Consider the following 16,330-nt stretch of genomic DNA (forward strand, 5'->3'; position numbering starts at 1 on the left):
TAAAATAATAAACTAATAAAATAAAAATAACATACAAAATAATAAAATAAAAATAAAATACAAAATACAAAATAGTAAAATGAAATAAAAATAACATACAAAATAATAAAATAAAATGCAAAATAACAAAATAAAGTAAAATAAGAAAGAATAAAATAAAACTAAATGACAATTCAAATTTACTAGCAACAAATTAACAACAACGAATGAGGCCGCATAAAACGTAGCTCAAGTAAAATACATATGGTACTCAATACATACATACATACATACATACATACATACATACATACATACATACATACATACAAACATACATACATACATACATACTTACGTGTTAATCCCGAATTATAAACAAAGACTTTTTTTATCGTAAAACTTTAATTAATAACATAAAAACGTTTAAAAAACAAATCATTATTTCGCAAGGGGTTTATCCATGAGCGATAAGAAAAAAGGAAAAACTATACCATATAATACAAACACATAAGGAGAGAGGCTATTTTTTTTTTTTTTTTACCTTATTTTATTATTTTATGATTTATTTATTTTTATTTATTTGTTTTTATTTATTTAATTTTTTTATTTTATTTTTGTTTTTTCTAGTTGCATATTTGTAAATAGTTAAAAATTTTTTACGTATTCCCGCTGCATTTTATAATCATTCAAGGGTAAGTCTAAACAACCAGGAGCAACACTATCAACATCTATGATAGCTTTTTCTAAAATTTCAGAACACTGCATAGTTGATGCGTAATTTCTAATATATACATCTAATTTGTTTCTAAATATTCTATGACCTGGCATCCCTTTAAGTATTCCTAAAATAGGTTTCAATAATTCAAACGCACTTGGTAAATTATAAAAAATGGAATTCTGTTCTAAATACACTTTATATGCTTCTAATACTGATCTCCTACTATATGCACTACTTGGAGCCTTTTCATTATAAACCAACGTATCTGCTTGTGATAGAATAGTGATGTTTTCCATACATGCTCTACCTATCATAACGCCATATAACGGATTTATATGATAATTTTCAACTAACTCGTAATTATCATTATTATTATCATAACAATTATTATTATTAGTAGAAGTAGTACTATCAGTAGTAGTGGTAGTGGTCGTGGTAGTGGGCGTGGTAGTTGTTGTGGAAAATGTACTTGTAGTAGTATCATTATTATTATTTTTATTGTTACCATTATTAGCACCATTTAATTTGTTACTCTGTGGGATGTAGCCATTTAATAAAGCTACTGCTTCTTGTATAGACTTTACACCTCCATTTAATGTAAATTTTATATTAGGATAAAATTTACACAAATCATATACTTTCTTATATTCTAATGGGGGTACACTTCTATTTTGTTTTGGGTCTAAACCTTTTAACCATGCTTTTCTTGCATGGACAATAAAATGATTGCATCCTGCTGATGATACGGTTTCAATAAATGATTTTAAAAAAGAAAAAGAATCATATTCATCAACACCTGTTCTTATTTTAACTGATACAGGAATTTGTACTTTTTTTTTTATTTCATATACAATATTTCTAACATGTTCAGGTTTTTTCATTAAATATGCACCAAAAGCTCCTCTATTAGCTACTTTTGTACTTGGACATCCAACATTTAAATTTATTTCATCATATCCTGCTTGTTCTACTAAAATAGCTGCTTCAGATAACGATATTGCATCACATCCTCCTAATTGACAAACTATTGGATGCTCATTTTTGTTAAAACCTAAATATTCGTCTAATTTATTTAAGTTATACAATAACGTATTGTCAACTATCATTTCTGTCCATAGTTGTGCTTTTTTCGTTATAATTCTTACCAATGCTCGAAAATGTCTATTCGTTACATTAATCATAGGAGCTACTTGTATAAAAGGTATTGCCTCACTTCTACCTTTTCGATAGGCATCATTTAAACATGTACTTATGTTTTCAAATTTAAATACATTCTCACATGGGCGTAACACTTCATCGACATTATTTTCTATTAACATGGTCATATTGCTTTCTTTGCTTTCTCTCCTTTCTTTGTTTCCTCTTTTTTCTTTTTTTCTTTTTTTCCCATTTATTCTTATTGTATTCTTGTAATTCACACTATTGTTATTAAAACCATATAATAAATCCCTTTTACCCTTTGTATAAAACCATAATTTTTTTTTTTTGTTTTTATGAAATTTTTCTTTATCTATGAAAAAATAATATACTCTTACGAGAGTATATCTTCTTTCGTTCAATTTTGTTTTACCATGATTTTTGAAATAGATAAAGTATATGCTTATGATCAAACTTCTTAGAAGTTTTATTTGCATTTAACTTGTTCAAAAAGGATTGAAAACGAACAGGGAAACTGGGAGGGAAAAAAAATAATTAACATAATTTATAAATATGTTTTATTTTATTATTTATTTTTGTTTTTTTTGACCTTTGTTATACTAAATTGAATATAATGGAAAGTTTACAAAAACTATAAACATGTAAAATAATCTTTCAAAAAAAAATAAAAAAGAATTTACTTGAAAATTTTTTGTTAACTTTCAATAGTTCGATGGATAAATCTGAATAATATATCCGCAAGTTTTTCATTATTGTATGGTATTAATTTTATATTGAAGGAATTACATATTTTCCTTTAGGCCTCAAACGGGAGTACAATTTTTTTTTTTTTTTTTTTTTTTTTTAAGCAGATGAAAAAGAAGTATTTTATTTTGTGTAACTGTTTGTGTTCAAAAAATATGATGAGCCTTTATTTTGGTACTTCCTATTAGGTTATGTTACGTTCTTTTTAAAACCTTTAAATAGATATGTATGTATATATATATGTATACATATATGTGTTATTCATAACCATTTTAGCGCCAATGTGCGAACTAAATTTTTGTATTTTTTATTTTGTAGTATAATTTGCGCGCACGTATATAATACATACATGCGTATATAGACAATTTTACGATGTCAAATTTTTAACCATATTCTATTACTTTGTTTGTCCTTAAAACAAGATTACAGAGAAACACGTATATGTAGAGTTAACATGTTTACATTTTCTTATATGCACTTTATCTATTTTTTTATACATTTTTCCTTATGCTATATACACATATTATTTATTACTTTTTCTTATAGCCTTTATAGCTCGTAAGTTATTGTTCACCATATCAAAGGGCCAGTTATAAAAAAAAAAGAACTTCATTCGAAATATAATTATAGTGGTGTATATGTATATATAAATAAAAAGAAAACATATATTTTTCTCACTTATTAAATTATATAACTTTTAAAAAATATATTTTTTTCTTATTTTACATGCTCATATTTATCTCCTTTTTTTTTTTTTTTATTATATTGTATAGGAAAATAATGTTTTGTTTTATATTTCACCAAACAATTGACTTATATTAATATTTTTTAAGCTCATTTCTTTACTTTTTTTTGTTTTTCTTTTTATGGCATAAACTTATACGGATTAAGTTAATAATAAAATACAGATGACCAGCAGTGATCTGCATAATGTGTTTTTTATGCGTTGTTTTTTTTGTACGCGTATTTTATAAAAATACAGAACTTTCAAGTTGTTAATGAGTTGTATACCCACATATATATATATGATCTTGCGCATACATACGTAAAATATACAAAAGGATATGCTTATAATATAAGGTTTTTATAATATTATGCCACTTGTGCGGTAGTAAACAAATTAGATACTTTAATTTTTTAACGTAATTATTATATAATACATATAAAAAAAAAAAATACTTGTATATATTTCTTTTTCTTTTTTTTTTAAATAATATATGTCCAATGTACTCCTTAAAATAAGCACTTTAAACTGAAAGGAAAATAATTATAAAGCTTGTTTTTTTTGAAGTAAAAAAAATACAGATACATCAATATATTTATATATATGTAATATATATGTAAGTATATATTTATTTTAAAATCTCACAGTTAAGAAAATAAAAATACAATTTTTGAAATTTTTACATGGGATAGTTTTATAGTGGTCACTAAGAACAAAAACAAAAGAAAAAAAAAAAGGCACTGACTAAACCATTTTTTTTTTTTTTTTTCTGAGAGCAACATGTTTTTTTTTTTTTTCATGATTTTATTTGTATAATAAAATAACAGTGTTATGTTAAATGTTTGAGGTCATTTTATTTTATTTTATAAATTATATTTTATTCATTCTTGCCAAGATTCAAGTTTATACAAAATATATAAATATATTTATTACATATCAGTCTGAGGAATTAATATAATAATTTATACTAAGAAATTATAATTTTTTTTCATTTTTTTGTTATGGATGTTTATGTAATATGTTTGAAATTAATAAAGAAAAAGCCCAAGGCTTCCATAATATTATATATATATATATATATATACATTATGCATATTTTATAAAATCTTAACTCATAAAATAATTTTTGCTTAAAAATTCGTTTTTGTTATAACTTTTTTCGTTTTTTATATTTTTTTTTTTTGTAACATATTTAAGTAATTTATTATTGGATTTATATTTTTTTTCTTTGCCTTTTTGCCTTTTTGCCTTTTTGCATTTTTGCTTTATTGCCTTTTTGCCTTTTTGCATTTTTGCATTTTTGCTTTATTGCCTTTTTGCCTTTTTGCCTTTTTGCATTTTTGCTTTATTGCCTTTTTGCCTTTTTGCATTTTTGCATTTTTGCTTTATTGCCTTTTTGCCTTTTTGCATTTTTGCTTTGCTTTATTGCTTTTTTTTTCATTCCTTCCATACGTTGAGATATATTGAACTTAAATTTTTTCTATCTACATTTTTTTATATATAAGTAAAAGCGAAACTTTTCTCTTGTATCTTATATCATATATATATATATATATATCTATATATATAATATATACATTTTAATATACTATGTTCCTATTATTGTACACATGTTGTGATCACCTTTTTTTTTTTCTGTACACATTGGAGACTTATATTAAAAATTAAAAAAAAAAAGAGAAAAACACTCCATTAGATAAAAAATTAAAGAAAAATATATGATGGGTTAGTTATTCTTAAAATATATTGATATAATTTTTTTTTTTTTTTTTTTAAATAGGTTCTTTTTTATGATTACCATGTACACTGTATAAATATATGTATATATATATTTTTTTTTTTTTTTAAATCTCAAAATTTTAAGTGTGCATGACCGCATCACCTTGTTTATTTACACATTAAACCAATATTTCACCTTAATTTATACCTAAATAAGCAAATTAAGAATGAAAAGTATATATATATTTATATATATATATATATACGTATATTCGTACGTGTACCTAAATGTGTATATGTGCAAATGTATATCTACGCGCACATACAAAAATAGTCACGCTGAAACACATAGTTTAAATGCATTTAAAATATTTTGCTAACGGATCTCCGAGTTAAACAGTCTTACCATAATTAATATGTAAACATAAAAGATACAAAAGGAAGAAATGTTTCATACTGCAATAAACGCATAAGAGAACACGTGATATTTATATATATATATATATGTACATATATCTGAATTATTTGCCTAACACTGTAGCAGTAATGTCCTATTTGTATTACTTTTTCTTGAAATTTTTTGTACATTGAAATTTCTATCACCTGCACAAGTAATAATTTTTTAGTTATTCGACATGACATGGCAATATTTTTTTTTAACCAAATTTATTTCAAGCAACTCAGATATAGAACATATTCATTTTTGACTTGTTACTTGAATTTTTAAAGAGTGATCTTAATAAATTTTGCAAAATTTCCCAGTATAGTGTTAAGATCTGCACAAATAAGAAAAAAAAAAAAAAAAAAGGAAAAAAGGAAACAGAAATAAGGTTTCTAAAAAAAAAAAAAAAAAAATAATATAATATAATATAAAATAATTAAATAATAAAACAGTAAAATAGTACAATAGTAAAATAGTAAAATAGTAAAATAATAAAATTAATAATTAAATAAATATTATCTCAATCCTAATAAGGTTAATTCAAAATTTATCAATTTCACTACCATACAACGCATGGCAAAAAAAAATATAAAAAATCAACGCAGCGGTGAAGCTGGAAAGTTAAAGAGCATACAAAAAAAAAAAAAAAAGCATGAACATTCATATACATAGTTATATACACCACCATATTCATAAACATACATATTTATATACGCACGCACATTCGTACACATAAATATTTACATACATACAAGCCTATATATAAATATATATATATACACACCCGTTCGCATATATTTACGTGTAAAACCGTACATGTGCGCATGGAATGACAAAACTACGGTTTTGGTGCACGTACTCTATAAAGATAGCGAAATTATTTAAAAAAAAGAAGAAATAAGTAAATAAAAATAATAATAAAAATAAAATAAAAATAAATTAGAAGTAAAATAGAAGCAAGATAGAAGCAAGATAGAAGCAAGATAGAAGCAAGATAGAAGCAAGATAGAAGCAAGATAGAAGCAAAATAAAAGCAAAATAAAAGCAAAATAAAAGCAAAATAAAAGCAAAATAAAAGCAAAATAATTGCAAAATGGGATTCCTCAAAATTGGAACGCCATTAAGCTGGGAAGAAGTGCAACATGTAAAATCTCTTATACGATTGTATGGTATACTGCAGTTTGTTCATACATACAAGTGTAATAAGGATCGAGAAGATGAAAATATAATGTTTGGGGATGAAATAGAATATATCATTATAAGGAATGATGAAACATTGAAAGAATCATCAGCTCTTTTATGTGCTACAGATTTAATTGATGAAATGATGAATTTAGAAAGTGTTACTGATTGTCAATATGGATCTCATTGGACACCTGAATACTCATCCTTTACGATTGAAGGGACACCATCCGTACCTTTTAAATTTGATATTAATTCTTCATCATTTGTTGAGGACTGTATGAGAATAAGGAGAAGTAAATTAAATAACGTTCTAAGTGCAATCAGCGGAGTTCGAGCAGTTACATTACCATGTTTCCCTAACAGCCTTTTGAATAATAGTCTTCTTATGGCTAAAAGAATAAACCAGGAAAATAGTAAAAAGAAAAATGAAAGGATTAATAAAAATGATTTGGTAGAACCACCTGCTATAGAAAACATTCATTTAAAAAAAATAGAAAAAAAAAATAGTGAAAATGAAAAATGCGCAAACATGCATAGTGAATATAAAATTACTTTTAATGATTCTAATCAAATTGATATGGATGAAAATAAATCAACACATTTTGTAAATTCAGATATAACTTGTCAAAAAAATGATGATATATTAATGCAAGATATATATGCGGATGAAGGAGAATGTATACATGTAGAGGAACTTAAGAAAGAAGAAAAAAGAGATGAAAAAGAAGGAAGAAACGAAGAAATGAAAGAACATGAACAGACTATGTTCATAAATTCGTTAAAAGAAGATTCTATATTTGAATGTGAATTATTCAAACCAGAAAATATAAACAATTATAGTAATAGTTGTTTAATTACAGATATGGTGATAAGTCCACATGCTAGATATATCACGTTAACACAAAATATAAGAAAAAGAAGAGGAACGAAAATTATTTCTTTTAATCCGATTTATATGGATATTTATACAGAACAAATGGATAACTGGAAATTAGCTTTAGACAAAAGTGACAACAGACTTTTTAAAAAAATAAAAAAAAAGTATGTTCTAGAGGATCACTTGATTTGGAATAAATCCATGTCCAACAGGAAAAAGAGGGAGGGAAATGTTCATGCAAGTGGTGAAACCACGCTTGACCACTTAAGTGCATCCATAAACGAAGAAACTACCTCAAAAAAAGAATTAAAAATAGATGAAAAAAAATATAATGGTAGTATTGTATATGGCGGAATGGATACGAAGCAAAAGGATATAGATAGCTATTTAAATTATAAAGAAAAAGATGAAAAGGAAAATTTAATGGATATTGCTATGAAAAATAGCTTGTTTAGCAATATAGACGATGAAGAAGATTATATATATGTATATGATAGAAAATTTATTGAAGAATATTCAGAAATATGCAAAAATCCAATAAAAAATTATGTATATTTAGATGCCATGTTTTTTGGAATGAGCATGTGTTGCCAACAATTAACTATGTCCTTTCCAACAATTGATGATGCAAAATATGTATATGATCAGCTAGCTGTAATAGCACCCTTATTTTTAGCCATTACTGCATGTACTCCATATTTAGGCGGGTATCTCACTGAGACAGATACAAGATGGAGAGTAATTTCAAATAGTGTGGATTGTAGAACAGAAGAAGAGTTAGCTTATATATCCAAACCTAGATATTCAGGAATATCTTTATATATATCAGATGAATTACCTTTAAAAAGGAATTATTATTTTTATAATGATATAGATGTAGTTCTAGATAAAAATGTATACGACAAATTAAGAAAAGAAAATGTGGATGATTATTTATCAAGACATATTTCTTCCTTATTTGTAAGGGATCCAATGGTTGTATTTCAGGGATCTTACAGTGAGAAGGACATTATATCCATTGAAAAGAGATTGGATTATCATATGTCTATGCCCCCCAACCCCCAAGAAAACAAAAAAAAATTTGATAAAATTAAAAAAGGGAAGAAAAGAACAACTTATACAAGAATGCAAAAGGAAAAAGAGGATGTGGTGGTAGATAAAAATAAGAATAAAAAAAGTAATATGAACAGTATATATCTAAGTGATAGTTTCAACTTTTTAGAAGATTATGAAGAAAAAGTACTTTCATCCCATCAACATTTTGAAAATTTTCAAAGTACCAACTGGAATAGTGTCCGATTTAAACCCCCACCTATACTTGATAATCATTTTAATGGACCAAGCTCTATTGGATGGAGAGTAGAATTTAGAACACCAGATATTCAAATAACAGATTTTGAAAATGCTTCTGTTGTTACTTTAATTATGGTTTTGTCTAAATTTATTTTAAAAAAAAGACTTAATTTATATATTCCTATGTCTTTGTTAGAAGAAAATTTGTTCAGATCAGCACACAGAGATGCTATAATAAAAGAAAAATTTTATTTTCGCACAAATTTAAATTATGATACAACAGATAATGAAATAGAGGAAAAAACTATATACGATATATTTTTCAATGAAAAAAATGGAATATTCTTTTTATGTTCCAAATATGTTGAAGAACAATATAATGAAGGCGCATTAACACAGACAGCAAAAAATAAAATAGATGAATATATTGAATTTATAAAATTAAGAAGTTGTGGGAAAATATGTACAGGTGCAGCTTATTTAAGAAATTTTATTATGAACCATCCTTCTTATGAAAAAAATTCATATATTAATAGTAAAATAAATTATGATATATGTAAATTAATAGCAGATATAGGAAAAGGTTTAATAATTCCACAAGAATTATTAGGTGTTTTTGTTGATCCATATAAAGAAAGAATAAAAAGTGACTTAAGACAAATTAATGAAAGTCAGTATCTTAAATCATTAGCCTACAAATTTATATCAGGAGAGGATTATACACAGTACCTTCTTCTTAGTGAGGTTATTAAGGATGACCAAGACTATTACACTTGTACTAAAAGAACAAATTATGAAGAATCTACGGATAATCATACACTTGAGTTTGGAAAGAAACTGTACCTATTAAGCGCATAGCGCAGTTAGATGTTTAAGGCTATTAGGAGCATTACCCGTAAATAAAGGTCTATCATTTCTCTTTATTTTTCAGTCCAGCGTATATGTAGTTTTTGTGGCTTAATGGAGCCAAAATATATAATTATGTGTGCGCGTATATATGTATATTAATATGTGTATGCAGAGTAATAAGTGTTTGTAGTAATATTTGTATGATATTGCTATATCCACGCGTACTTATGCGTACATGCTCAACGGATGCAAATGGAGAGACGGATATGAAAGTGCTCCAAATATACCCCCAAACACATGCCAAGTGTGTTCAAGATGTGCGTCAAATGTATGCCATATGTACACCAAATTAACGCCAAATAATTTACTTTTTAATTCTTTCCTAATAAAAAGACGTGAAAATGAATAATTTTTTTTTTTTTTTTTTTTTTTTTTTTTGCTTTTTTAAAATTATAAAATTAGTTATTTTTTCAATAAAAAATGAAAAGACATAAATAGTTCTTTCTTAAATCATAATTAAATATTTATATGCATAAAATACGCATAAATATAAATATATAAATATATATATATTTATATATATATATATATGTGGTGCATATGTATATGTGTGTGTAAAAAGGGGAAAAATGAGAACAGTTTGAAAAGAAAAAAAAAAAATTGTTTTTTTTTTTTTTTTTTTTTTGTATAAAGCTGGATTAAAATAAGAAGAGTCAAAATGGACTACATAGAATTGAACTCATCTGGTATATCCATTTTTACTTTTTGTTTTATACTTTCTTTAATGCCTTATTTTTTTATTTTTCCTTCTTCCTTCCTCCTGCTTTTGTTTTCTTTTTTTTCATTTTTCCTTGTTGGTGTGTGTGACACCCAGACACATTTCTCAATCATCGTTGTCTTCATCTCCTTCAACATCATCATCCTTATCATCGTCATCTTCATCATCTTCTTCATCCTCATCATCTTCATCCTCCTCCTCATCATCATCATCAAATTCTTCGTCAAAATCTACATCGAAATCATCAAAATCTTCAAGTCCTAAATAATATGACAAAGGGTTATGCCATATTTCTCTTCTGATCAATTCACCAACATCTGGTTTATCTTGTAATTCTTCAGTTGTAAACCATTCAAATAAAGACCATTTGGGCATTTCATTATCTAAATCTGATCGATTATTTGATACAGCTGCAATTGGATTTTTTCCTTCTTTCCATTTTATTCTTGTACATTCTACCACCTTTTCTTGATTGTTATCAAATGTTACATGCTTAACTAAAGTTAATGGTTCCATATATTCTTTTGCTTTTTCACTAAATGTAAACGTTATTTTGTATGAACCATTGTTATCCATATTATCTTTTAAGTCTAACTTAACTAAATGATTTAATATATCAATATCTTCAGGTACTATGTCACTTAATGCTGGATGTTTCCTTAACGTATTAGCCCAAAATCCAGGTACCTTTTGAATTATTTCATCTCTCTTTTCAAACATTGGCTTTTTTTTTTCATCGTACTGTTTCTGTATGTTCATTTGCTCATGCGCACATTTTATGTCTAGCTGTTCAATATCTTTTTGAACTGCAGGAACAGGGGAAAAATGGAAAGTACGCATGTTAAAAAAGAATATAAACACACATGGGAATGAAAATGTACATATATGCTGTTCTACCTACGTGATACAGCCAACTACTACATGTACTTATTCATTCATTCGTTCAATTATTCGTTCAATTATTCGTTCAGTTATGCAATTATTTTTTTGTGGGAAACTGAGCATACTGCACCGTTACACCAGCTTCTCTTCATAAATTATGTGCAATGTACATGTACACGCGAAATGACAATGCAATGAAGTAATACAAAAATATGTAAGTATATATACACACATATATACACACATATATACAAACATACATACACACATACAAACATACAAACATACATACACACATACAAACATACATACACACACAATTTTGTATTTCTAGTTATGCATTTCCATTTATATTTTTTCATATCACTAATAACTATTTAATAAAAAAAAATTTTTTTCTTACTGTCTTCAAAATCTTTCATAAAAGGTACTAATGGATCATCATTGTCAATTTTGCTGTACAATAGGAGTGGAAAAGAAGACAACGTTATAAGTTTGGGAAGTTTGTATTAGTACATATACACATATGCACATATACGCATACACTCATATGCATGTATACGCTCACATGTATATATACACATATAATGTGCATTAAGCCAAGTGTATATATGCATATGTATGGGAAAATATATATGCAACAAACAGAACAGTGCCCCTTTCGGAATTCGTGATATATATAATATAATGAAAAAATTATTTTTTTCTCTCTAATGATTTTTCTTTTCTTCGTGTATTCGTTATAATATTAAATATATATATGTTGACATATTTTTTGGAAAAAAAAAATATTTAATCAATTCATTTTTCTTTTTATATTTAAAACATCATATGTATAAGCTTCAAGAAGTAGCATATAAACGTTTTTTACATCCTTATCATGGATTAATTCTTTATATACACACGCATATATGCACAAATAAACGTACAAATTATTACGTGCACGAATATGTATACATACACGCACGTAAATACTCTCATATGCATATAAAGATATATATATATGTATATATATATATATATATATATATATATATATATATATATATATAGATAGATAGATATATAGATATATAGATATAGATACATAAACATATATATCCATATATAAGTATGCGATTAATTATAACATTTATATGGATAAATAACAAATATATACATCTATAAGCATATATGTATATGAATATATGTACATGTATAAGTATATATGTATATATTTATATATATGTATGTACATATGTATGTGCTTACGTATGCTTGGGCTCTGTTGTGTTTTCAACGGAATTTTCTGAGCGATCTCTCTTCATTTTTAGTTACTATATTCTTATGCTTTCATGTATATATAAATATATATATATAAATATATAAATATATATATATATATATATATATATATTTATATATATTTATAAATAGTAAAATATGTTATTAAATTAAGGGAAAAGCTTTTAAATTTTATAATCACAAGGAGGGCTTTAAATTATATTGTTTAATAAAGAGAAATAGAATCCTATTTTATTTTTTTTTATTTTTTATTTTTTTCGATTTTTTTCTTTATTGAACTTTGTTTTATGTTCGATAAATAAAGGAGTCGATTCCACTGCTTTAAAAAAAAAAAGGGAATTAAAAAATAAAAATTAATTTTAAAATTATAAAAATTATTTGCAGTACATGTATATGTACGTACGTTTGTACGTATGTATGTATGTATGTAGGTATGTACGTATGTATATATAGATATATGCGTATATAGATATATGCATATGTATTTTTATAGGTATATACCTATGTATTTATATAGATATATACATATGTATTTATATAGGTATACAACTATGTATAAATGTATATAGGTATATACGTATTTATGTATGTTTGTAGGTATATGAGTACATATGAACATATCCATGTGCATATAATATGCATAAGTAAATATGGTGAATGATCAGGTTCGCCATAATATTAAAAGAGCCATGTGAAAATACTGACATCTTATGTATAGCTTCCACAAAACAAAAAAGTAGGTAGTAGCAATGATAGCAATAAAAAAAAAAAAAAATAAATAATAATAATATTAAATGGTATATTTTTACGCAATTATAATATAAAAAATACTCAGTTGTAATACAGATTTATAAAACTTTTTAACTTGGAATTATACAACTAATATTTTTATTTTCGTTTATTCATTCGAGTAATTATATACATTCCTTTTTTAAAAACTTTGCATATATATTTAAATTACATGTATTTATATTACATATAAGTACATATGGTACATGTAATATGAACAAATCATATATATAAAATATATACAAGCAATATATTTATATATGTACGTGTACTTATAATATATTGTTTTATATTTCATTGCGTGCGACGGCGCTCATTTTTTATAGCTTCTTTCCTTTGAATTGAGAAATAAAAAATGACTATATTTTTAAACATAATCTACATATTACATATATGTACATATACGTTCATATACATGTGTAAGCACATACATAAATATATACATATTTATAAGTACAGAAGTTCCATTATTGTGTACATATACATATATATATATATCATAATATCATTTTCATGTTTGTACTTACATATATTTTATTTATATTGTACATAATTTCTTTAAATTCTCATGATACATAATAATAAGATAATAACAGGAAATATTAACTTTTTTCAGTATTTAATCTGAGGACCTATTTATTTCCTACAAGTTTTTGCATAACAATTTTAGAAGGACTAGAGATGAAACGCAAATATTTATTGCTGCCTTAAATTTTGTAGTTCTATATAATTTCAAACTTAAACTCATACTCTTCTGGGCTTCCTTATTATTATTACTATTATTTTTACATATTCATATGTATATGTATATGTATATACATATAGTGGTATGTGTAATGATGGGTGTTCATGCGATAAGATAGTATTGTGTAATATTTCATACGAAATATAAAATAACATAAATATAGGAGCACAAACGTATTAGCTGTTTAATAATAAAATGTAAAAATCATCCATATAATATTTTCATGCCATTTAATTCTAGTTATAATAGGTATGTACTTTCCACTTGAATATAATAATTTATGTAATAAATGTATATGAGTAGCAAGGAAAGGAGTATATATAACGTTATCATATATTAAATATGGAGTTAATTATAATATTCTACTTAAATGTATGTGGAAAATATTATGTTTTCAAATAATTATATATCTACACTCTTATGAAAAAAATATTTGCAAAAGAGTAACATGGTTAATTTTTTTTTTAATTTTTTTTTTTTTATTTTTACCTTTTTGTTTTACCATATGGCAGTTCTTATGTACGTATTGTACATATATACATATAAACATATATGTTTATAATTAAGCTTATACGTATGCTTATATATGTATATATACATTTATGCATATGTTTACTCCATCAACTTGCTTAAATTATTTGTAAGAAAGCAATTTATTTTTTTCTTCTCTCCTTTTAACACTCTATTATATTTATACACGTACATAAAATTAGAAAATTTTTAGGTATTACACAAATTGCTATATGATAATCTTCGTTAACGCCAATAAATATTTTTGCAAATCTTATATCAATTCTATGCTGTCCACATATGTACATATGAGAGCACACATTTGATACCTAATGTTATCTCTTTTTTTAATATTTGTTATATTCGTTATCACAATAAAATAATAAAATGCATTTTGTAGAAAATAGGAAAATTATATCATTCCTATGTGTATTATTTTAATATTATAAAAAAAAAAAAAAAAAATTTCTTTCCTTTTTATTTTACTATTTTTTTTTTTTTTTTAATATTATTATTTTACTCACTTATTCAACCTTTTTTTGAAAAGAAATTCCTTATAGCTAACTTTTCATAGGGGAAAACGAAAAAAAAAAAAAAAATATATTCCTATAATATTTTTCCATCCAATGGCGTCTTATTATATATAAAAGGAAAAAGCTTTAAATGAAGAAAAAATAATAATAAAAAAAAAAATCAATGCGGATGTATTCGCCTTTTCTTTTTCTTAATGAAACTAAAGCGTGCTATTATATATATATATATAATACGTTATTTTTAATTTTCTCACATAATGGAAATTATATTTTATCTTTAAGTACTAATTATTACAAATATACAGCTGAATAAATGTACAGAGAAGCTCTTGTAATTCTGCTTATATAGCACATTTTTGTTACCTGTATTACTCATACATATACATATTTATATCATACCAATATATTATGTGATACATAATTATAAACACAATAAAGCCATTCCTTGCTGTCGTAAATGCTTAAATATGTCCATTTAACATTTTCAAAATTTACCCCCAAATTACTAACAGCACACACCATAACTTCTATTAACTCTAAAAGTTTATTCCATTTTATGCAGAACGGAATATTAATAAAATTATATTTGCTTGTTTGTTCCTCCCGCGGTAGTTAAAATAAGGGAAATTTAAATTTTGACCCTCAACCATACTAAAATAAGCTTAATAATTTTTTAAAACTAACTCAATGTACTAACTCTGTTTTAAGGTAACGCTTATTATGGACATGTGTTACTTATTCAGGGGATATGTTAAAAAAATATAAACCCATACATATACGGTATATGTGTATGCATACGCTACATACATGAGTATATATATATATATATTATACATACAGGAATATATATACACCTGTCCTACTGTATATACTTCCAGCCACATAAACTTGGCTTCAGTTTTGCGGTAAAAACCAGCTACACGGTATACGTAACAATTACTCAAGTAACAGCCATCCTATTCATGTACTAACTTAAAAACAAATGTTAAAATACTGTGTAATTACTATAAATTATAAAAATTGTAAATGGTACTAAAAAAAAAAGGAAGAAAATATTAAATTTATATTTAAATACATTTTTGAATAATTTTCGTATATTATTATTATACTTTAGTATA

General features: G+C 24.8%; 3 protein-coding genes across 3 annotated transcripts; 1 reads left to right on the forward strand and 2 right to left on the reverse strand.

Moving 5' to 3' along the window:
- Positions 1-627: 627 nt before the first annotated feature.
- PmUG01_07030300 (dihydrouridine synthase, putative) lies at positions 628-2,334 on the reverse strand (the record flags this gene model as incomplete). Its single annotated transcript, XM_029004045.1, has 1 exon — positions 628-2,334. The coding sequence occupies one exon, from the start codon at positions 2,332-2,334 to the stop codon at positions 628-630; it is 1,707 nt and encodes a 568-aa protein (XP_028860773.1).
- Positions 2,335-6,580: 4,246 nt separating this feature from the next.
- On the forward strand, positions 6,581-9,700 carry PmUG01_07030400 (gamma-glutamylcysteine synthetase, putative; the record flags this gene model as incomplete). Its single annotated transcript, XM_029004046.1, has 1 exon — positions 6,581-9,700. The coding sequence occupies one exon, from the start codon at positions 6,581-6,583 to the stop codon at positions 9,698-9,700; it is 3,120 nt and encodes a 1,039-aa protein (XP_028860774.1).
- An 874-nt stretch (positions 9,701-10,574) lies between these two features.
- On the reverse strand, positions 10,575-12,658 carry NAPS (nucleosome assembly protein, putative; the record flags this gene model as incomplete). Its single annotated transcript, XM_029004047.1, has 3 exons — positions 10,575-11,275; positions 11,755-11,807; positions 12,603-12,658. The coding sequence occupies 3 exons, from the start codon at positions 12,656-12,658 to the stop codon at positions 10,575-10,577; spliced, it is 810 nt and encodes a 269-aa protein (XP_028860775.1).
- Between the last annotated feature and the right edge of the window lie 3,672 nt (positions 12,659-16,330).

The sequence above is a fragment of the Plasmodium malariae genome, assembly GCF_900090045.1.
Source record: "Plasmodium malariae genome assembly, chromosome: 7".
In the NCBI taxonomy this organism is placed as follows: Eukaryota; Apicomplexa; class Aconoidasida; order Haemosporida; family Plasmodiidae; genus Plasmodium; species Plasmodium malariae.